Source organism: Scyliorhinus canicula, chromosome 17, assembly GCF_902713615.1.
Source record: "Scyliorhinus canicula chromosome 17, sScyCan1.1, whole genome shotgun sequence".
In the NCBI taxonomy this organism is placed as follows: domain Eukaryota; kingdom Metazoa; phylum Chordata; class Chondrichthyes; order Carcharhiniformes; family Scyliorhinidae; genus Scyliorhinus; species Scyliorhinus canicula.
Window position 1 is genome coordinate 17,560,822 of NC_052162.1, and position 23,746 is coordinate 17,584,567.

The 23,746-nt window shown below is 47.7% G+C and overlaps 1 protein-coding gene across 1 annotated transcript; it reads right to left on the bottom strand.

Annotated features, from left to right (window-relative positions):
• Positions 1-3,290: 3,290 nt before the first annotated feature.
• tmem185 (transmembrane protein 185) lies at positions 3,291-20,006 on the bottom strand. The gene is made up of 7 exons (XM_038774913.1): positions 19,857-20,006; positions 14,377-14,553; positions 10,204-10,411; positions 9,674-9,757; positions 8,301-8,477; positions 7,510-7,633; positions 3,291-7,119 (listed from the first exon to the last, which is right to left on the bottom strand). The coding sequence occupies exons 1-7, from the start codon at positions 19,892-19,894 to the stop codon at positions 6,875-6,877; spliced, it is 1,053 nt and encodes a 350-aa protein (XP_038630841.1). The 5' UTR covers positions 19,895-20,006; the 3' UTR covers positions 3,291-6,874.
• Positions 20,007-23,746: the final 3,740 nt, after the last annotated feature.

The window sequence follows — 23,746 nt, forward strand, 5'->3', positions numbered from 1 at the left end:
ACCTCTCTCGGGGGCGCCGCCCGGTACAGCCCCTCGTAAAAGGATCTGAACACCCCATTGATGTCCCTGCCACCCCGCACCAAGTTCCCTCCTGCATCTGTGACTCCCCCTATCTCTCTCGCTGCCTCCCACTTCCGGAGCTGGTGGGCCAGCATCCGACTTGCCTTCTCCCCATACTCATAAACCACCCCCCCGCCCTCCTCCACTCCGCCTTCCGGGTGGTCAGTATATCAAACTCCGCTTGGAGGCTGCGCCGCTTCCTCAAAAGCCCCTCCTCCGGACATCCGCATACTTCCTATCCACCTTTACCATTTCCTCCACCAGCCTCTCCCTCTCGATCCTCTCCCTGTACGCCCGAATGGATATAAGCTCCCCTCTAACTACTGCCTTCAGCGCTTCCCAAACCACCCCAACTTGCACCTCCCCGTTGTCATTGGCTTCCAAATACCCCTCTATACCCCTACGGACCCGGCCACACACTTCCTCCTCTGCCAGAAGCCCCACATCTAACCTCCACAGCGGGCGCTGATCCTTTCCCTCCCCCAGCTCCAGGTCCACCAAATGCAGAGCATGGTCAGATATGGCTATCGCCGAATACTCCGCCCCCACCAATCTCGGGATCAGCGCCCTGCTGAGAACAAAAAGTCAATCCGGGAATAAGCCTTGTGAACATGGGAGAAAAGGAGAACTCCCTACCCCCCGGCTTCAAGAACCTCCAAGGGTCTACCCCTCCCATCTGACCCATGAACCCCCTCAGCACCGAGGCCGCCGCCGGCCTCTTACCCGTCCTCGACTTTGAGCGATCCAGAGCCGGATCCAGCCCCGTATTAAAGTCCCCGCCCAGGATCAAAGCCCCGTCTCCAAGTCCGGAATCTGGCCCAGCATGCGCCGCATGAAGCCCGCATCGTCCCAGTTGACCAGTACACATTGACCAGAACCACCCGCTCCCCCTGAAATCTACCACTCGCCATTACATATCTACCTGCACTGTCCGCCACCACATCAGACGCAACAAACGACAAGCTCTTACCAACTAAGATCGCCACCCCTCGATTCTTCGCATCGAGCCCCCAGTGAAACACCTGTCCTACCCAGCCTCTTCTCAGTCTCACCTGATCCGCCACCTTAAGGTGCGTCTCCTGGAGCATAGCCATGTCCGCTCCCAGCCCCCTCAGGTGTGCCAAGACCCGGGACCGCTTCACCGGTCCATTCAGCCCCCGCACATTCTTTGTGGCCAACCGAATCTGGGGGGTCTTCCCCCTCCCTCTGCGCCGATCAGCTATAGCTCTCCCTCGGCTCACCATCTGCCCGCAGAGCCCCCCAGGCCCGTTCCCTACGGTGGCAGACCCCCCTCCCAGCCCACCCCTTCACCAGCCATTTCCCTACGGCCCCTGCAGCAGCAACCCGGTACCCCCCCCCCCCCCCCCCCCACCCAGCTGCATAACCCCTAACATTGTACTTCCGTAAGTCAGCCGACTCCTGCTGACCCCGGCTACCCCCGCCATACCGACGACCACCCCCCGTGCCGGCCCCGCCCCCAACTCCTCCAGCGCAGGAAGAAAGCCCGCACTTCCATCCCGAACCCCGCCCTCCCAGCCCAACACACGGGAAGAAGACGGGCACATGACCCAGCAGGACCGCGAACAGCTCCCCAACCATCCACCAGTGGAAAAAACTAAAAAGCACCACAGTAAATAAATAACAGCCCCAAAAAAACAAAAATGCAGAGCAACGAAAAGGCAACATCAAACACAGCCAATAAAAACGAAAGGATACCAAGGAGGACAGAGCCTCCGGACAATGTACATCATTCCCCAGTCCTCAGTTCGAGTCCAATTTCTCTGCCTGGACAAAAGCCCAGGCCTCCTCCGGAGTGTCAAAGTAGAGCAGGCGGTCCTTGTAAGTGACCCAAAGGCGAGCCAGCTGTAACAGGCCAAACTTCACCCGCTTCCTGTGAAGCACTCCCTTCGCCCGATTGAAGCCGGCCCTTCTCTTCGCCACCTCCGCCCTCCAGTCCTGATAGATCCTAATGTCCGCATTCTCCCAACTGCTGCTCCTTTCCTTCTTCGCCCATCTCAGCACACACTCACGGTCAACGAAGCGGTGAAAGTGGACCAGCACCACCCTAGGCGGCCCGGGCTTCCGCAACAACACTCGATGGGCCCCCTCCAGCTCCAAGGGTCCCCGGAACGACCCCACGCCCACCAACGAGTTCAGCATCACGACCACGTAGGCCCCCAAATCCGAACCTCCCAGCCCCTCCGGGAGGCCCTAAATCCGCAGGTTCTTTCGACGGGAGCGGTTCTCTATCTCCTCCATCCTTGCCAGCCATTTCTTGTGAAGCACCTCGTGCGACTCCACCTTCACTGCCAGGCCCAGGAGCTCATCCTCGTTCTCCGAGGTCTTTAGCTGTAGCTTCCGGATCTCCGCAGCCTGAGCCATCTGGGTTGCCATGATCTTGTCCAGCGAGGCCTTATACAGCACCAGGATCTCAGCTTTTAGCTCCCTGAAGGAGCGCTGAAGCAGCCCCTGCTGCTCCCGCGCCCACTGCTGCCACGCTGCCGGTTCCCCGCCCGCCGCCATCTTGTTTTCCTTGCCTCGCACCTTTCTCTGCTTCAAAGTCGATTTTCTGACCGCTCCGCTCCTGGTCCAGCCCATCTACTGGCAGCTGAGCACAATGGCTGTGTTCCCACCCGGGGAAAAGTTGAACTAGCGCCGCTGCTGGCCCTTAAAAGAGCCCGAAAGTCCAAAAATAGCGGGAGCTGCCGAACGTGCGGCATAGCTCCGCATCGCCGCAACCGGAAGTCGAACTGATCTTTCTACACACCTCTCCGGTTGTAGCTGCACCCGATGTCTATGTTCATATATTTACATTGTGTATTTATTTATTGTATGTTCTGTGTATTTGTGTGGAACAATCTGCCTGGACTGTACGCAAAACAATACTTTTCACTGTACCTCAGTACACGTGACAATAAATCTAAGGTATGATGCTGCCTACTGTAACCCATGTCTGCCCATCCCTCTCTCTTACCGCATTACTACAGGCTTGTGCTCTGCCTGGTCTTGTTTTCCACTCTCTCAAAAAGAAACGAGCTGCCAGTCAAGTACATGGATCTTGTGGGCAGTTTAGCAACGGCTTTGGTTAATCAAAATGCATGAGTTCTCACCTACGTGGCGCATGTACAACAATTGTTCTCCCTCCCCACCCCGATGTACCCTTGAGGGTAAAATCAGAGCCAAAGTGTGAATAGCAATGGCTATTGATAAAGGAACAGAATTCAGAAACATTTAGTTATTTGATTTACTGAACAAAAAGCAGCATGTACACAATACACATTTACAAATATTATTACACAAAAGAAAACAAAACACAAAATGTCAATCTCTGTTTGGTCCAAAACAATAAGCATTTGCTATTTGTTACACAAAATGATTGCACTTCTTCCTCTCAGGCCCGCTGAGAGTCTCTACTTTGCTCTCTCCCCCCCACTTGATCAACATACAAATCTGCGCTGTTAAAGGCTTTGAAATGTTTAGGTTTGAAATACTTAACACATCATACCCGTTTAATATTTAAAAAGTACAATGCCCACTCCCTCTATCCTCCTGCAGCAGTTTAAGTTTCGGTAAAGACTATATATAGGACATTCATAAAATCAATTTAGAAATACAATTTGTAACAAGGATGACCAATTATTTGGGATCCTTGCCATCAGATAAGTTGATTTTGTTTTAATGGTGCTCCAGGGCAGCTGATCTAGATATAGGTGGCTTGTCAAATGATTCAATAGCAGGCTAAAACGGTAGGCTAAATTCACCAAAGTGAAGCTTCAGTACAACAGCTGTGATATCCCAATGTGAAACACTGTCGACAATATTGGCTGATTTAGGGCAGATAGCAAAATGAAAGAATAGTTGGTCAACATTGCGCCATGAGGCAACGGCCCAAAGCTCAAGACACTTCTGTACAGAAACGACTGTTTCACAAGGCAAGAAAATGATACCTTTTCTCCAGTGACTGACTGACAAGCACTGCTCAAAGTTTATAGGGATCATTTTCATCTCCAAAGCCTGAGCAGTAATCTGGTGGAGCATGTCTCTCTCTCCCCCAACAACGGTGGAAGCCATCCACTTTATCATCCCATTGAAATCAATGAGCTGAAGATCAGGCACAGCTACAACAGGTGGGCAAAGGTCCATTAGACTACCATACAGCTGAATTTGACCCCAATGGTGATTATCCGCTGTGATAAATACAAACAGGATCTCCAAATGTATGTCTTGACATAAAACTCAGCTTTGAAACCAGTAGAGGTTTATGCTATGAAATTACCATGAACCCCACTGTAGCGTTGTCCCAGCTGTAGTACTGTATCACTTTCCTTATGATTGTTCTAAACTCCAAATCAGCTTTCAAGTCAGTCAACTGATAATCTCATGGAGGTCAGGCAGCATTTGTGAAAGGTCATAACCTGAAACATTAATTCTAAATTCTCTCTCCACAGATGCAGCCCGACCTGCTGAGTGGTTTCAGCATTTTCTATTCTTATTTCAGATTTTCAGCATCTTAAGTATGTTGCTTTTGAGATAATGTCACGGTCTGCATTGGTTAGAAAGGTAGATAGTTAGAAACCTAGATAGTAGACAATGCAATTAGATACCTTTTTTAAATTTAGCAAGACTGGACTGCTACAAATTAAATAGAACTTCCTTTAAAATTGACTGCACAGCTTGAAACGGTTCAAGGAAACGACTTTGTAGCTTCAGGCTCAAGGAATTAGAGCACAAGTCACTTTAAAGGACATTGTCTACATGAGACGGAATTAAAATTTTCTTTTCCAATCACAATAGAATTTTGCAGTGGGATCATAAAGTTGACAGGGCAAATGTTTTGCCAAGCTAACTTCTGTCTTGGACTGAGATCAACACTACAAAGTCAGTCACTCAAGATTAGTTGACAATGAAAAACAAGTTAACTTCAACAAGAAATTGGGCCACTTTATGAACCTCAGTTCTTGGGTGTGAAATAAAAGCAACAAAAAAAAAAGAGCCATGAATGGCAGAGCAGGTTCAAGGAGTCGTACAGCTAATTCCTATTTCTTATGTTCTTACAACACAGTACACAAATTTCAAATAATGCAGACATAAAATTACATGGACAGATGCTTTTAAACTGGTTCTTGACCGTTGATGCATTGCTAAAGGGACTCATCATCTTGCTCCTTCTCTAGCATCAATAATACCATCCCTCTCCCATAAAGCTCAATAAGCTACAATATATTCCAAAACAATCAGAGCTTGTGTAAATATCTCAAACCTCATATCATTTAGAATGTTTTAAAACAGCCATAAACCAGATTACTTTCTGTTTACAGATCTCAGTAAGCAGGTGCTTTGGTCTCCATTCACAAAGCACACAACCATTATATCTAGGAGAGAGCATTGTAGACATTGATATATTACAGCAGTCTCTTACATTGCATCCAACACCTAACCAGGGCCAAACATCCTTTGACAAGGGCAGGTGTTAATTCAACAGGTACTTGGGTTATTCAAAAAGCATGATATGCTCTTCACTGGGGTTAAATTGGCTGAACAGCCAACGGCATTGGGTAACGCATTTTAATATGTTACACAACAAAATAGTTATTCAAATTTTTGTTCATGCATTAAAAAGTTACATTTACTTTCTACACATGTATTATTGCACTCCATGTCTTTGTTAGGAATAAGACCAAGAACAATGCAATGCATCGGGCACACGGAGCAAATGTATTCTTTGCCCTGGATACACAAGAAGCATTCTTAATCCTCTTTCCAGAAAGATTCTCATTAAAATTCTATTGAGGGAGGTTATTATACACATGGGTGGTTGCAAACATGTAGAAATCCAAGTACTATGAAAGTCTGTTAAATTACTGAGTCCAGATCTATAATATCTAAATGGCTTGCCTTCAGTGGAGGGGAAGTATTCAAACCGGTGTCAGGCTGCAATGAACAGACTCAAATATGTTTCCTGTACAAACCCACCACAATAAAGAGGATCATGGCAAACCAATATTAACGGGGATAAAAAGCTGCCTCTGTTTTTAATATGAATCACTGTTGTAGGGTTTTTGTCCTACATGTGTATAAGTACTGCAATGGAAACAGAACTTCAACTGAAGTTGTAAAGTGACTGCATGGATTATCTGATGGTAAATAAGGAATACAGAAGGTTACCTCCAATTGTCTATTTGTAGACAATTAGGGGTGGGGGTGAGAAATATTTCCAGCTCCTCAGATCAGAAAAATCATAACCGTTGCTCCCAATTGTCACTGCACTGGACTGGTAATGTAACATGAGCTTTCCCCCATCTCTGTGCTGACTTTTCCATTGTTAGGCTGCACGTAAAGCAGCACTTAAATACGGTCTAATCCCCTTCATTCAAAGTTGCTCAATTCTAATTGTCAGTTCATTCAAATTTCTTTTAACAGTAAACTCCCACTTTGCAGTTTTATTTACGTCATAATTCAGATTACTGAATCATTCCAATTTTTTTGTATATGCAAAGCTTGGAATTATATTAAAAATGTGAACTCAGCATATTGTCAATGTGGGAATAAAATACCTGCATCTTCCTTTCTTTCTTCTTCGGTGTATCCTTAGTGAAAACTACAGGCACAGCAGTTCTGTTCCCCTTTAACAAAAAATAAATCCCACAGCAAGCAGAATCTGACTCGATGGATTCAATTTTTCATATTTGGCAGCAGAGCTCCATGTGCCAGATCGAGTCCAATTTATACAAGAGCTAGTGCATGTATAACATAAATGTACCATATCCAGGCAGCACTCTTTAATTCCGAAGTCCATTACCCCCTCCAATCAATGTTAATCAGGCATGTCGATGTTGAGCTTTTGAGGGGGGACAAAGTATTTCCCAGGACTCTGGGTGATCACTACTCCAGTCTTTTTATGGAACATTGGGGCTATCTTAGCAGGCTCTGGTAAAGGCATCTCCTCAGAGTCTTCGCTGTCATCATGGTGAAGTTCATACGAAATGTTTCCGTATTCCCGCAAGAAAGGAAAGATTTCCAGAAGGAACTGACAGAAGTCTTTGCGGATTCCAAACCACCCTACAAAAGTAACAAAATTAGTGGACATGAGAAATTTCAAAATGTCCTGTGTGTCGCTGGACAGCTGACAGCTCTATCAAGAATCAAGTCCATTATATTAATACTTTGGTTTGGAGTACAACATTTTTTTTTCAAAACAAATAAAAAAAGAGTAGAAAATGTGGACAGTTTTAAAGTATCAAATTGCAACAATTCAACGGCGAATTCTGGACTCACAAAGTTTGAGATTCTGAACCCCAGCCCATGTCCAATGTGGTTTCATCAGAATTTATTGTCCATTAGAGCTGCATGTTCTCATTGCAGTGATGAGCCACAGCACTTTATTGTGACAACATACATCAAAATGATGGAATATAGGGTAAAATTCTAACAAACACTAGAAATACTTACAGTGATTACCCCCTTTCTGTCCAAACGTTGTTGCCATTAATGTTATCAGAGAAAGCCAGAGAGGAATGAAAATTGGAATATATGAAAAATGATTGTGACCATCCAGTTTGTGAACCAAAAGAATCTGAGGAGAAAAATAAAATCATGAGTGCCTGCAGGGAGATGCTGCACACTCCGTACTGGGCAAAGAGAAATCACACATTCAGGTATAATATCTCAGCAGTAGGACTGGGAGGTTTCGCGAGGGGTTGGCACGCTCGTCAAATGCATGCCTGCCGAAAAACACTTTCAAATCCAAGTAATCAACTAACAGTGGAACTTCTCCAAGAGTATAAATTAGTCAGATGGCTCAAGGAAGGAACACCCACAGGGAGCAACAGTCAAAAGGACATCCAGGTGGTTTTGTCCATCTCTACAAAGTGGCAACAAAGACCTGGGGTGGGAGGGTGGAAGTTCATATGGCCAAACTTGGCTGAGATATATGGGAGAAAGACAGCTGAACTGAGGTTTCATGGTTCAAGTGCCTTGTCACTGTGGCTTCCAGATTTCTACTGACCATTTTGTTTGTTAAGCATGACTTGCAAAAGCACAATACTTGTCAAACCCGTTTTTGTGCTGGATTAATCGAGCGAACCGGCAAACCCTGAAAATTCCCTCCATGAATGAAACTATCCTCTAAGCATCAATATATCTTTAGCAATGAAAATCAGATCAACTGATCACTTTAAAAGCAGCGACACTTTAGTAATTGAAGAACGCAATGACCCCATTACCAAAACCAAGTTGCATACCTCAAAGGTCAAAAGCGGAACAACAATGGTCATCCAACTGATGGCCATTGTGACGTGGGTCCGTCTTTGTTCAGCTATCACATCCATAGATCGCAAGAAGAGTACCGACCACACAATGTAGTAGAGCACAACTAGGCAGAGAAACGACATCAGGATCCACAAAGGAACACAGACCACCTACAAAACAAAAAAAATCAATAATGCATGGCTGAAGAAATTATACCGGCTTTAAAACTTATTTTCCTGCATTTACATATTTGCTCACAACAGCGTTTTGTGCGGCCTATGCTGATGTTTGGTTATTCTGCGCCTGCTGACGACTTTGAAGACATAACAACAAGCGATTTCTATGTTACAATCCCACGCACAAAACATCACAAACAGCTCAACTCGCTTCATGGGCCTTGTAAGCTGCTTATTACAGATTGTGCATGGGTATTTGCCTCCCTATAATCAGCAAACCCATTTATCTGCATGGCTTTTAGCAGCCGCCAGAATAAAAATTTCCAAACCTAACATGTTAAGAGATGTAGGGCTTCCTGCTTATTAAAATGACTTCCTATGCCAGTGAATGGATTGTGTGCTGAGTGTATGAACAGTAAGCACATACCCAACAAGCACAAACTGTACTCACTGGAACGGGGAGATATTTCAACAGGCAGGTCATGTCTGTATTAAGAAACACTTCAATACAGTATCCAATATTTGTAATGGACTTTGGAGGGGAAGCCACAGTCAAATTCAATTTTGACCATTAAAAGGGCTCAGAATATCTTCAGAACAGAAAGAAATGACAAGGAGGCCATTTAGCCCTTCATGTCTGCTTCGCATTTCAATTATTAGATCACTGCTGATCTTCACCTCAATTTTATTTGCCTGCCTTAGCTCCAAATCCCATAATACTTACCCAACAAAAATCTACTGATCTCAGGATTGGCAGTTCTGAATTGCCCCTCTTCATCCACAGCCCTATTTTGGGGGGGGGTTGAAATTCCAAAATCCTCAGACTGTGTGGAGAACTGCTCAATTTCCCTCAGCTCAGCTTGAATTTTAAGATTATGCCTCCTTGCTCCTGATTCCCACAGAAATTATTTATTTATTATTTTAAATAAATTTACAGTGCCCAATTATTTTTTTCCAATTAAGGGGCAATTTAGCGTGGCCAAGCCACCTACGCTGCACACTTTTGGGTTGTGGGGGCAAAACCCACGCAAACACAGGGAGAATGTGCAAACGCCACACAGACAGTGACCCAGAGCCGGGAGCGAACCTGGGACCTCGTCCCCAAGAGGCAGCAGTGCTAGCCACTGTGCCGCCGTGCTGTCCTTTCCCACAGAAAAGTTATGCAAAGCAATCAATAAAAGAAACATTACCAGCCAAGGCCACTTGATGATTTCATCCAGTCTTAACGCAATGAATATGAACTGAAGGATGTTCACAGAACACAGGATTTCTAACTGGTAACCAGAGTAAAAAGGGGGGAAAAAAGGAAATTTCACAAAAATGTTACTCAAGCATTCATAAAACATTTTAATATGGTTAAAAGTGTACACTTCATGTCTACAATTTGTCTGTAATATCAATAATTAGATGTGACATGTGCAGTAGCCAAAAAATGTTCTAATTTCAATGATCAGGTTAGACTGTCTCAGTTTTATATGAGCATTCTGCAGCAAGGCACAATGCACTATAATCTGTGCGTCATATTTTAACAACAATGACTTGCATTTATATAGCATCTGTATCCTAGGAAAACATCCGAAGGTGCTTTATAGGAACAATGGTCGAACAATAATTTGCTACCGAGCCACATAAGGAGCCACCAAAAGTTTGGCCAAGGAATTGTCACATCAAGTACAGAATTAGCACGACGAACAAAGATCTCTAAGCGAGTGTATCCTACCTCCAAAGACCGATCATGTCGAAATCCCCACACACAGGCAGCTACCGACACTGGAGACACAAAGAAGAGCGGCATGAAGACGAGCAACCAGAAGTGGGTGCCTCGTTCAATCCGGTCACACACCAGAACTTCAAACATCAATAACAATAGGTGGATTCCCACAGCTATAAGCATCGCTTTAAATTCCACACAGGTTTCTCCCTCAGCCCTGCATTAAAATAGAAATGAACACAACAAAAAATAAATTAGGACGTGTTTTCACTTTCACACCCAGTGAACCTTTCAGTAATCTTATTGTCACAAATAGAGATTAAATAAGAGTTTGCAGAATCATAGTGTAGTTTTCACTTTAAAAGCAGGGAAATAGGACTAATTGGATAGTTCTTTCGAGAGTTGGAGTAGGCAGGATGGGCCAAATGGCGTCTTTTGGTGCTTTATCAACCTGCATTTATTTTTTTTAAATAAATTTAGAGTACCCAATTCTTTTTTTGCCAGTAAAGGAGCAATTTAGAGGGCAGCTCAGTGGCAGTGGTTAGCACTGCTGCCTCATGGTGTTGAGGTCCTAGGTTTGATCCCGGTTCTAGGTATTTAAAAAAAAAAAATTTAGAGTATCGAATTCATTTTTTCCAATTAGGGACAATTTAGTGTGGCCAATCTACCTAGCCTGCATATCTTTGGGTTGTGGGGGCGAGACCCATGCAGACAGGGGGAGAATGTGTAAACTCCACATGGACAGTGACCAGGGGCAGGGATCGAATCCAGGTCCTCAGCGCCGTGAGGCAGCAGTGCTAATCACTGAGCCACTGTGCCACCCTCAACCTGCATTTCTGCAGCATCTTCAAGGATATGAAGCATCGCAGGACCATTACCAAACAAAACTTGATTAACCTTCACTTTATTTCTCTTGGTACAAAGCAACATTTTGAATTTAGACAATATAGAACATAGAACATAGAACAGTACAGCACAGAACAGGCCCTTCGGCCCTCGATGTGCCGAGCAATGATCACCCTACTCAAACCCACGTATCCACCCTATACCCAACAACCCCCGACTTAACATTACTTTTTAGGGCACTACGGGCAATTTAGCATTGCCAATCCACCTAACCCGCACATCTTTGGACTGTAGGAGGAAACCGGAGCACCCGGAGGAAACCCACGCACACACGGGGAGGACGTGCAGACTCCGCACAGACAGTGACCCAGCCGGGAACCGAACCTGGGACCCTGGAGCTGTGAAGCATTTATGCTAACCACCATGCTACCGTGCTGCCCACAATAGCTAAGGAACAAATTATTTTTGTTAGTGTGTTGTACAACTTCCCGTGTATGCCGAGAGGTTAAATAGTCAACATACTTCTATAATAAAAGCAAATTACTTTTATTACAGTCCAAAGATGTGCGGGTTAGGTGGATTGGCCATGCTAAATTGCCCGTAGTGTAAGGTTAATGGGGGGATTGTTGGGTTACGGGTATACGGGTTACGTGGGTTTAAGTAGGGTGATCATTGCTCGGCACAACATCGAGGGCCGAAGGGCCTGTTCTGTGCTGTACTGTTCTATGTTCTATGTTCTACTGCGGATGCTGGAATCTGAAACGAAAGGGAAAATGCTGGAAAATCTCAGCAAGTCTGGCAGCATCTGTAGGGAGAGAAAAGAGCTAACGTTTCGAGTCCGATGACTCTTTGTCAAAGCTGCTTCTATAATAATCTTTTATTGTCACAAGTGTGAAGTTGCTGTGAAAAGCCGCTCGTCGCCACATTCCGGCGCCTGTTCGGGGAGGCGGGAATCGAACCCACGCTGCTGGCCTTGTTCTGCAAACCAGCTGTCTAGCCCACTGAGCTAAACCGGCGCTTTTAGTGAGGGATAATAAGAAAAACTATTTCCAAAACGTAGCAAGACATGGATAGTTAGTCAGTCAGTTCATCCGTTAGTCAATCAATTAGTTAATTTAGTCAGTCAATTGGATAGTTCAGCTTCTTGTCTTGTTTTATTTAACTTAGGCAGAAAGTTGACTTTTCTGTGTTTGAAATCTTTTCAACAATATTTTTCTCCAGACTTGGAGGTTGAGCTGTTACATTTGCAGACCTCACATCATCTCACATCACGAGAATCAGGCTCAATCAGGAAGTGGATCAGAATGCTGAAACAACAGTCTGAAACAAAATAATCCCCTGGCTGTCGCCTGCTGCTCAATCTTAGGGGAAACAGTGAGGGTAGATATATACACAGGGAGTTAAAGTATCCTTTATGAATGGCCAGTCTTGCCGACAATCATAAGAAAATTTCAGTCCTTTAAACACATTCCAATTTTCCAACTGGAGAAATCAAGTTATCTAGCATATTGGAAATCAAATCGAGGAAGGAAAGACGCTTTCACTGAGCACGTGCCATTAGACATCACGGCACACAGGTACCACAAAACAAAATAGTACAATGAGCTAACAGACAGGTAAGGGAAGAGAGTGAGTGAGGTGAGTGAGTGAGTGAGAGGGAGTGAGTGAATGAGGTTAGTGAAGGAGGAGTAAGGGAGGAGTAAGTATGAATGCATCCCTAAAAAAATGAATGATCAAAGAATGAGTTCAGTGACTTAGAATTGTTATCCTGTTTACAAAAAAATGATTCTATTCTTTCCATTGCAATTTTCACTCCAGTAAAGGTTAAGTGGCCAGTTCCAGATGACCATAGGCTGCTTTCCCCTTTGAGGGGGAGGGGGCGACTGGTGGTGATTTAACCACCACACCTCAGGTGAGGGGCAAGGTTGAGAAGGCAGAACCTTCATGAATCACCCATTATTCACTGCAGTAACCCTACATCAAAGGGCAAATGATACCAACCATTAAATCTACAGGGCTATAGAAAAAGACCATGGGAATGAAATAATAGGATTGGTTTCCCAAAGAGCCACTGCAGGTACAAAGGGTCAAATAGTTTCTACTGTGCTGTAAGATTGGATGAATCCACAATTAAGGAAGAGGAATAATTTGATGCTCAGGGTCCAGTGGATATGCACACAGCTCTATCATCTCCAGGAGCCGAGTTCAAATCCAGTGAATACTAATGAGATGTGTTTCTTCTTTCTATCAGATAGCAAGATCCCTAGTTAAGAGTTTTGGGATAATTGCCACAGAATTCCCAGAAAGCTTACACTAAATAGTACAAACCTGCCCAAAATTTGGCACAAATCTTCCGAGACCACAAGGTAGTTTCTGCAGAAGCTCGGAAAGTTCATTCTGGAGCGACATTGCCTAATGGGTCTTATTCTGCATCTGCCCACGCATGGGCGGAATGGTAGCACAGTGGTTAGAATTGGTGCTTCACAGCACCAGGGACCGGGGTTCGATTCCCGGCTTGGGTCACTGTCTGTGCGGAGTCTGCACGTTCTCCCCGTGTCTGCGTGGATTTCTCCGGGTGCTCCGGTTTCCTCCCACAAGTCCCAAAAGACGTGCTGTTAGGTGAATTGGACATTCGGAATTCTCCCTATGTGTACCTGTGTAGCTGGAGTGTGGCGACTAGGTGATTTTCGCAGTAACTTAATTGCAGTGTTAATGTAAGCCTACATGTGACACTAATAAAAGGTTCGTATTCTGCGTATTCTGCGGGACTCTGAAGAGCTCACTGCTGACACCAGGAGAGCAAAAAAAGAAAAAGGTCCCAGTCTTCTTAGTTGAGACACAAAATCAGAAAGACAAAAATCAAACAAACTGAACGCAAAAAGCTCTGGGAGCTAGAATCCGAAATAAAAACAGGAAATGCTGGAAGTTACACAGCAGCATCTGTGGAGGGAACTTGGATCAAAAGTCTTTGATTTTACAGAAGAAGAAACACATCTCATTGATTTTCTCTCTCATCATATGCTGCCAACCTGCTGAATATTTCAAGCCTTTTGTTTTTAGTTCACATTTTAAAAACAAACATCTGCTGGTTACAACCTGTGAACAGGATTTGTTGTGGAAATGCTTCCCTCCAGAACAACAAGGAAGGCATTTCACCAGCAATGCTTTCTACGATGACAAACTTAATAACACAAACCATTGCTGGCTGGAGGCTGTACTCTGTACTGAATGAGATCATCATCTGCAATTTGTCAAATTAAACCTTCAAGCTGCCCTGGTGAATTCTGAGTGGCATTATCAATATACTCAGTGTCACTGTTTACAAGCACTCCTCACCTGTACTGTGGATTTCGTGCCCACACTCCTGTTCCTACCGAGGCTCCTATGATCACCATGAGTTTCCATAGCCAGACCGGCGTGAAGACAGCCCAGTAACTCCACTGGATAATTCCATCCAGGCGAAGAGAAAGCAAAACTGAGAACAGCAGCAGGCAAGCATATATCAGGAACTTGCTGCAATAGAGAGAAAGAGAGAGAGAGACGGGGGGGGGGGGGGGACACAAGACAGCTGCCATTACTGGTTTAGATGGCACAAAATAAATACATTGTAAAATTCTAACTCGCCCTTCAGTTAGTAAATAAGCGCTGCTTAACGAATGACACTTTTACATATTGTTTAATCAGGAAATTTATAAAACTTTCAAATGGAGACTTCTGTATTTGGAAGGATATACAGGTAGAGGTGGATTCAGTAGGGTGGGAGGAGGTTTGTATGGAGTATAAACACCCCCATGGACCAACAGGACCAAAATTACCTGTTTCTGTACTGTAAACACGGCATAATTATTTTTATATGTATGACAAGACTCTAGCCAAGCAGATGGATGTCACTGGTGGGTAAAATACCAACAACCTCCTCAGATCACTAAGCAGCCTTCATAAAGGGCTCACGAGAACAGCCTTGGCATTCACTGAACTGAAATCGGATTCCTTTGGTTGAAGATTCATTGGGACTGGAAACTTGTTTCTCTCTCCACAGATGCCGGCAGACCTGCTGAGCATATCCAGCATTTTCTGTTTTCATTCCTCTGGTTCATATCACACTATATGTTAATTTCACATCAGGTGGGTAGATGGCTTCTACTGGGGTCCAACAGCACAAGGCTGCACAGATAGGAACAACGTCCTCTGTTTATTCTCAGCATAGATACAGAAATAAAAGGCCCACTTATAGCATAGTGTTGGGCAGTAACCATCAAAGGCAAGAGGCAGAGGGAACACCTATTGATTAGGAAATTTTGGTGAATATCCTTTTGAAGGAATATACATGCATATTCATATCCATAGATTTCACTGCAATCTAGGTCATAGAATCATAGAATTTACAGTGCAGAAGGAGGCCATTCGACCCATCGAGTCTGTACCGGCCTTTGGAAACAACACCCTACCTAAACCCACAGCTCCACCCAATTCCTGTAACCCAACCTAACCGTTTTGGACACTCAGCGCAATTTAGCGTGGCCAATCCACCTAACCTGCACATCTTTTGATTGTGCGAGGAAACCCACGCAGACACAGGGAGAATGTGCAGAATCCGCACAGACAGAGGCACAAGCTGGAATCGAACCTGGGACCCTGGAGCAGTGAAGCCACAGTGCTAGCCACTGTGCTGCCCTATCTTCATAACTTTTTTTAAAATTTAGAGTACCCAATTATTTTTTTCAAATTGGGGGGCAATTTAGCGTGGCCAACACCTACCCTGCACGTCTAGGTCTGCATAACTGAAGCGATGTGTACGAAGTGCACCATTTCCTCCTCTGGCATTACGAGATAAATTCCTTCTCATTATTGTCTTTCCACTCCCCCCCCCCCCCCCCCCCCCAATCCCCCAGCACCCTCTGGCTACATAAACCCTTTATCCATAATAGTCAACACAATAAACAATTTATATGTTGCCCATTTCTGGTATTTGCCTGCATGCTGTCCTCAGAACATCAACGACTGACTGGTCTCAACGTTTGAACTGCAGAAAGATTTAATAATGACATCAGTAACTGCCAGAAGACAAATGAGACCACAAGCATTGATAAATACTTCCGTTTAGCACTTATATCCCTGCATAATAATTTACACTATTTCCCCAAAGACTCTCAGGAACAAATCTCCAATCTGATAAAGTCAACCTATTAAAATTTCCAATTCGCTCTCTTATAATTTTGATCTGAACACACACACACCAATTTCTGTAAATTGTCTAAACTTTTGCCAGTATCTCAAATTCAGACAATATCTCTCGGCATCCAGAACATTCAGAATATGATAAAATAATCCCAGGCATTAAGTCAGAGTGTGGTCCCAATAGAGAGGGACAAGACCCTTTTAAGAGAAGACCTTTCATGCAGTTGTGTATTATTTGAGTGTACCATCAGGCTGAGTTTAAATTAGGTGCTAACATTGTGGCACAGTGGTTGGTACTGTTACCTCACAAGGGCCAGGGACCCGTTTCAAATCCAGCCTCGGGGGACTGACTGTGTGGAGTTTGCATATTCGCCCCGTGCCGGCGTGGGTTTCCTCCGGGTGCTCCGGTTTCCTCCCACAGACCAAAGATGTGCAGGTTAAGTGAATTGGCCATACTAAATTGCCCCTTCATGTCCAAAAGGTTAGGTGGGATGACTGGGTTCAGGGAACGGGGTCGGGGTGTGGACCTGGGCGAGGTGCTCTTTCCAAGGGTCGGTACAAACTTGATAGGCCGAGTGGCCTTCTTCTGCACTGCAGGGATTCAATGATTCTATGATTGTCTGAATTATCTCATGAACACTTTGTGTAAGCACAAAGTTTGTAAACATGCTCAAGTGTGCAGGAACTCTTGGTTACACTTTCAAAACATCCTTGACATCAATCAAATAAAACTGGATTTCTGTGCATGTTCCCTTGGCGGAATTGTGCAATTCACAGCAGTGGGCAGCCTGCAACACTGTCTTGCCAGCTGAAAGCCACTCTCTGCAGCTAATGCTATCAGATTGCAAGCACAGAATACCCAACTAAATTAGGACAGCCCATGTAGCAGCTTGACCTCTTCTCAAAGAGTCAAAAATCTTCGCTTTTTGGAGCAAGGTCCTGACAGAGACCCTATAAAAGGTCTAATTATCGTTACTTTAATTACCAAGATACTTTGGCTCTTGTAGGAGGCTCCAACTATTTTAATTGTACCAAACAAAATAAATTAAACAAACTGGGGGACAAATTAAAAGGGCCAGAGTGTAGCGACTAGGGGATTTTCACAGTAACTTCATTGCAGTATTAATGTAAGCCTATTTGTGACACTAATAAAGATTGTTATTATTAAAAATACTGTGGATGCTGGAAATCTAAAATTATAAAACAAAAGATGCTAGAAACACAAAACAAGTCAAACAGGATCTGTGGACACTTCATGACGCCTGGCAGGAGACAAAGATAGAAGTCAAAATGAGTCTGACAATGTAATAATTTTCTACCTGGTGCAGCAGCTCAACTCTCCACCGTAAAACTGGCTCAGAACCCAGGAAATCACACCTAGGCATGCAGATTTTAATTGACTGGGTTGCATTTGTCCTGTTTCTTGTGTACAGGACACACCTGGACAATTTTCCACATTGCTGGGTAGATGCCAGTGTGGTATCTGTACTGGAACAGCTTGGCTAAGGGTGCAACAAATTCTGGAGCACAAGTCTTCAGTACTATTGCCGGAAAATTGTCAGGGCCCGTAGCCGTTGCAATATGAAAATGAAATGAAAATGAAAATCGCTTATTGTCACAAGTAGGCTTCAATGAAATTACTGTGAAAAGCCCCTAGTCGCCACATTCCGGCACCTGTCCGGGGAGGCTGGTACGGGAATCGAACCGTGCTGCTGGCCTGCTTGGTCTGCTTTAAAAGCCAGCGATTTAGCATGGTGAGCTAAACCTGTCCCAATATCCAGTACCTTCAGCTGTTTCTTTTTAAAAATAAACTTAACGTACCTGAAAATTATAATCCATATAATGTGGCCTTGTTGGTTACTTTTGCTTCTGACTCAGAAGTGACTCAGAATTTGACAAGATTTGAGAATGAAAATGCACTTGGATTGTCTCAGTCTTTCTGGCTGGTTTGATTGTCAAGTACATTTGTTGCAAAAAGAATGAACAGTATCAGGAAGACGGTTTACAGATTTCGGCAGCTCGGACCCTCCTATAAGGGTTGAAGTCCCACTCCAGCATTTGACTCCAACAGTAAAGACTGTGACCGTAGTCCTAAGTCCTTGCCCGGGGGGGGGGGGGTGCACTGTCAGAGTTATCTGGCGCGATTCTCCGACCCCACACCGGGTCGGAGAATCGCGGGAGTGCAGGGCGATTCACGCCATGCCGCCCTGGCACCCGCACGCGATTCTTTCCCCCCCCCCCCCCCAAAACGGCGTGTCACGATTTGTGACAGGCCGCTCTGAGAATCGTCGCTCCGGTCGAGCAGCGATTCTCCGGCCTGGTTGGGCCGAGCGGCCTGCCTAATGCGACCGGTTCACGCCGGCGCCAACCGCACCTGGTCACTGCCGGCGTGAACAGTGCGCGACCGCTGCATGTGGGGCCTGTGGGGGGGCAGAGGGAGTATCGAGCACCAGGGGGGTGCTCAGGAGGGGTCTGGCCCGCGATCGGTGCCCACTGATCGTCGGGCAGGCGTCTCTGAAAGACGCACTCTTTTCTGGGGAGGACGGCAACCGTGCATGCGTGGGTTGGCGCCGGCCAAACTGCGCATGCACGGGTGACGTCATTTAGGCGCCGCCAGCTGTGTCATTCAGGCGGCGCCGCTTTGACGCGGGCACCAAGGCCCGGTCAGCGAGATTGATGCGCCGCCGTTCCTAGCCCCCTGGGGGTGTGAGAATAGGGGGCGAGGAGTGGCCTCCGACGCTGGAGTGAAACACTCTGGTTTTCACTCCGGCGTCGGCACTTTGTCTCCCTTTGGGAGAATCGCGCCCATCATCTTTTGGACGAGACATTAAACTGAGGCCTGTCATAAGGATGTAAAAGACCCCACGACACGGGGCAGCATGCGGTGCAGTGGTCAGCTCTGCTTCCTCACAGCGTCGGGGACCAGGGTTCGATCCTGGCCCCGGGTGACCGTCCATGTGGAGTTACCACATTCTCCCCATTTCTGTGTGGGTCTCACCCCCAACAAACCCAAAAAGATGTGGGGGGTAGGTGGAGTGGCCACACTAAATTGTCCCTGAATTGGGTACTCTCAATTTATTTTTAAAAAGATCCCACAACACCATTTTGAATGGCCGGCAAGTTACCCCCTCAGTGTCCGGGTTAACATTTATCCCTCAGTCACCATCAGGGAGAAGACTATGTGGGGATGATCAGACGGCTGCTGATGGGATCTTGCTGAGCACAAATTGGCTGCTGTTTCCAACATGGCAAGTGGCTGCAACTGCAGAGTTTTCCATTGGCTGTGGTGCTTTGGGGTGAAAGGCGCTATATAAACGCCATTCTTTGTTAAATTACATTCCATTCAGTAAGTACTGGACGGTGGCATTTGTGAGTTGTTAATAAAGATCGATGTGTATGAAGCTGCTGTCTGCACAGCGGCTATTTACAGCCGGCTGGCCGTCCCAATCTGCCTCCTCGGTGCAAAAGGAGCCGCAAACCAGCGGGAGGGAGCTTCCCCCTGGCCGGCAGGCAGCGCAGGCCCAACCCGAGGCTTCTGCCGTGCCCGTCAGGCCTAGCTCTGCTCGCCCTCCCCAGCGGCGCCGGCCTCGCGTCCTCCCCTTCCCCGCGCAGGGGGCACTGAAAAGTCCGCCCTTTACCTGGGGTTGAAGTCCTGGAAGAGCCCGCGCAGGTTCATGGCTCCGTCACGCCCGGAGCAGCTCTCAGCTCGGCGGCTTCAGCCCCTCCTCCCGCTTCCTGGCGACGGGGTCAGCGACAGGCCCGTCCCCGTCCTCTCTCCTCCTCCTCCTCTCTCTTCCTCCTCCTCCTCTCTCTCTCTCTCTCCTCCTCCTCCTCTCTCTCTCTCTCTCTCTCTCTCCTCCTCCTCCTTTCTCTCCTCCTCCTCCTTTCTCCTCCTCCTCCTTTCTCTCCTCCCCCTTCCCTTTTCCTCCTTTCTCTCCTCCCCCTTCCCTTTTCCTCCTTCTCTCCTCCCCCTCCCCCCCTCCTCCTCCTCTCCTCCCCCTTCCCCCCTCCTCCTCCTCTCCTCCCCCTTCCCCCCTCCTCCTCCTCTCCTCCCCCTTCCCCCCTCCTCCTCCTCCTCCTCCCCCTTCCCCCCTCCTCCTCCTCCTCCTCCCCTCCCCTTCCCCCCTCCTCCTCCCCTCCCCCTTCCCCCCTCCTCCTCCCCTCCCCCTTCCCCCCTCCTCCTCCCCTCCCCCTTCCCCCCTCCTCCTCCCCTCCCCCTTCCCCCCTCCTCCTCCTCCTCCCCCCCTCCTCCTCCTCCTCCCCCCCTCCTCCTCCTCCTCCCCCCCCTCCTCCTCCTCCTCTCCTCCTCCTCCCCCCCTCCTCCTCCTCCCCCCCTCCTCCTCCTCCCCCCCTCCTCCTCCTCCCCCCCTCCTCCTCCTCCCCCCCTCCTCCTCCTCCCCCCCTCCTCCTCCTCCTCCCCCCTCCTCCTCCTCCTCTCCTCCCCTCCTCCTCCTCTCCTCCTCCTCCTCCTCCCCCCCTCCTCCTCCTCCCCCCCTCCTCCTCCTCCCCCCCTCCTCCTCCTCCTCCTCCCCCCCTCCTCCTCCTCCCCCCCTCCTCCTCCTCCCCCCCTCCTCCTCCTCCCCCCCTCCTCCTCCTCCTCCCCCCCTCCTCCTCCTCCCCCCCTCCTCCTCCTCCCCCCCCCCTCCTCCTCCCCCCCCCCTCCTCCTCCTCCCCCCCTCCTCCTCCTCCCCCCCTCCTCCTCCTCCCCCCCTCCTCCTCCTCCCCCCCTCCTCCTCCTCCCCCCTCCTCCTCCTCCCCCCCTCCTCCTCCTCCCCCCCTCCTCCTCCCCCCCTCCTCCTCCCCCCCTCCTCCTCCTCCCCCCCCCCTCCTCCTCCCCCCCCCCTCCTCCTCCTCCCCCCCTCCTCCTCCCCCCCTCCTCCTCCTCCCCCCCTCCTCCTCCTCCTCCCCCCCTCCTCCTCCTCCCCCCCTCCTCCTCCCCCCCTCCTCCTCCTCCCCCCCTCCTCCTCCTCCTCCCCTCCTCCTCCTCCTCCCCCCCTCCTCCTCCTCCCCCCCTCCTCCTCCTCCCCCCCTCCTCCTCCTCCCCCCCTCCTCCTCCTCCTCCCCCCTCCTCCTCCTCCTCCCCCCCTCCTCCTCCTCCCCCCCTCCTCCTCCTCCCCCCCTCCTCCTCCTCCCCCCCTCCTCCTCCTCCCCCCCTCCTCCTCCTCCTCCCCCCCTCCTCCTCCTCCCCCCCTCCTCCTCCTCCCCCCCTCCTCCTCCTCCCCCCCTCCTCCTCCTCCCCCCTCCTCCTCCTCCTCCTCCTCCTCCCCCCCTCCTCCTCCTCCTCCCCCTCCCCCCTCCTCCTCCCCCTCCCCCCCTCCTCCTCCCCCTCCCCCCCCTCCTCCTCCCCCTCCCCCCCTCCTCCTCCCCCTCCCCCCCTCCTCCTCCCCCTCCCCCCTCCTCCTCCTCCCCCCCTCCTCCTCCTCCCCCCCTCCTCCTCCTCCCCCCCTCCTCCTCCTCCTCCTCCTCCTCCTCCTCCTCCTCCTCCTCCTCCTCCTTCTCTCCTCCTCCTCCTCCTCCTCCTCCCCCTTCCCTTTTCCTCCTTCTCTCCTCCCCCTTCCCTTTTCCTCCTTCTCTCCTCCCCCTTCCCTTTTCCTCCTTCTCTCCTCCCCCTTCCCTTTTCCTCCTTCTCTCCTCCCCCTTCCCTTTTCCTCCTTCTCTCCTCCCCCTTCCCTTTTCCTCCTTCTCTCCTCCCCCTTCCCTTTTCCTCCTTCTCTCCTCCCCCTTCCCTTTTCCTCCTTCTCTCCTCCCCCTTCCCTTTTCCTCCTTCTCTCCTTTTCCTCCTCCTCCTCCTTCAGTGGCTTGCGGGGGGGGGGGGGGGGGGGGGGGGGGGGGGGTGGCGACGGTGCATTGGCCCCGCGGGGGCATCCATTGGATGGGGGCATCCAATCAGTGAAGGAAAAAAAAAAATTTTTTTTAAATTTTTTTTAAAATTTAGATTACCCAATTATTTTTTCAATTAAGCGGCAATTTAGCGTGGCCAATCCACCTACTCTGCACATTTTTTGGGTTGTGGGGGCGAAACCAACGCAGACACGGGGGGAATGTGCAAACTCCACACGGACATTGACCCAGAGCCGGGATCGAACCTGGGACCTCAGTTCCGTGAGGCGGTTGTGCTAACCACTAGGCCACCGTGCTGCCCCAGAGAAGGAAATAAGATAGTAATTTTAAAATTTCAGCGGTGATAAATCAATTTTTGGAGGCTCATCACACTGCAGAGGCAGTTGTTAGCCCTTTATTCCTTTAACATGGTGTACCCTTTCTGTCTAGAGAAAATGGTGCTTCTCCCCATCCCCCCCACACGCATGCGCATGATGTACGTGGTGCAACCATCAAAAGCAACAAGCAGACGTGGCTGTTCGTTCCTGCGTTTCCTCGAGTCATAACTCGTCTTTTCTTCAGCTTTTTGTGCATCTAGATTAGTTCTTTTACCTACTCAGGTCAGTGAATAGCTCTAGAACAGGTGCAACTACGGTTTTTATAGGTTTTTTGGCGATATTTAATGAAATATTTACGTGGGATGTAGTAAGAGTGAAGCCTGGATGATCAGAGGACTGCTATGGCATTTAATCTCGGAATAGGAGACACTTATTCCTTAACATGCTAATATTCGAATACAGATACCACTAATTTGCAAGTCTATGATATAAATTGCACAAAATTATCAGTGGAGAATCAGTGTGAAATAATTTGATATGTAGGAACAAAGAAATGAAATATGGTTTATCCGTCTGCAACTGACCGATTGTTTACCATTTTCTTCCCATTTTCTCATGCGTCTTACGGTTTTTGAGATAGAAAATGAAATGTTACGAGTATTTCCTGTACAACCGAGTGGAGCACAAAACAGGAAAAAAAAGAGGGCCAGAGTCGAAGAAGAGTCCCATCAAAGAGGGGCATTAGATGCATGGATAAAAAGAAGTAAAGAAGTAGGAGAACCTGGAGAAGTAAAAGGTGATGTGGGTGCAGAGAAGGATTTTTCTGATACGGATTCAGCTCGGTCAGAACATAATACTCTCTCTCCTCAGTCTCGTTGTCAGGATGATGATCCATGTGAAGAAAATAAAGAAGATATTTGCATATTTTTGCAAAGAAGCGATTTTGGCTGTTTGAAGAAACCGATTCCAGATCATTTGAAGATGACAATATTACAACATGGCCCTGAAAGATATCAGAATAAAAGTGGTCCATTTGCCGAGAAGGATGGGAGATCATTTTACAAACAGTGGTTTGATAAAGTTTCCACAAACGGAGAAATTGTGGAGAGAAAATGGTTGTTATACTCTCCATATCAGAAAGCATGCTACTGTTTTGTTTGCTTTTTGTTTTCAAAGGAGCATTTGTCGTCTGTGTTAAACTTTGGAAAGGAAGACGGTTTCTCCACTTGGAGAAAATTAAATCCAACAATACCTGACCATGAAAAAAGCCCTTCTCATAGAGCTCACATGAGGGAATACCTGAACCTTGTAGTTCGACTCCATCATTCAACTACGATAGATGCTGAACTTCAACAGCAAATGTCTGCTGA

Bases quoted from the DNA above. Each gene is read 5' to 3' on its own strand.
- tmem185 (XM_038774913.1), bottom strand. From the start codon at position 19,894: ATGAACCTGCGCGGGCTCTTCCAGGACTTCAACCCCAG. The intron at 10,412-14,376 runs GTGAGGAGTGCT...ATTTTAATGCAG, and splicing joins GCACGAAATCCACAGTACAG to GGCTGAGGGAGAAACCTGTG. The intron at 7,634-8,300 runs GTATGCAACTTG...TTTTCTCCTCAG, and splicing joins TTCCGCTTTTGACCTTTGAG to ATTCTTTTGGTTCACAAACT.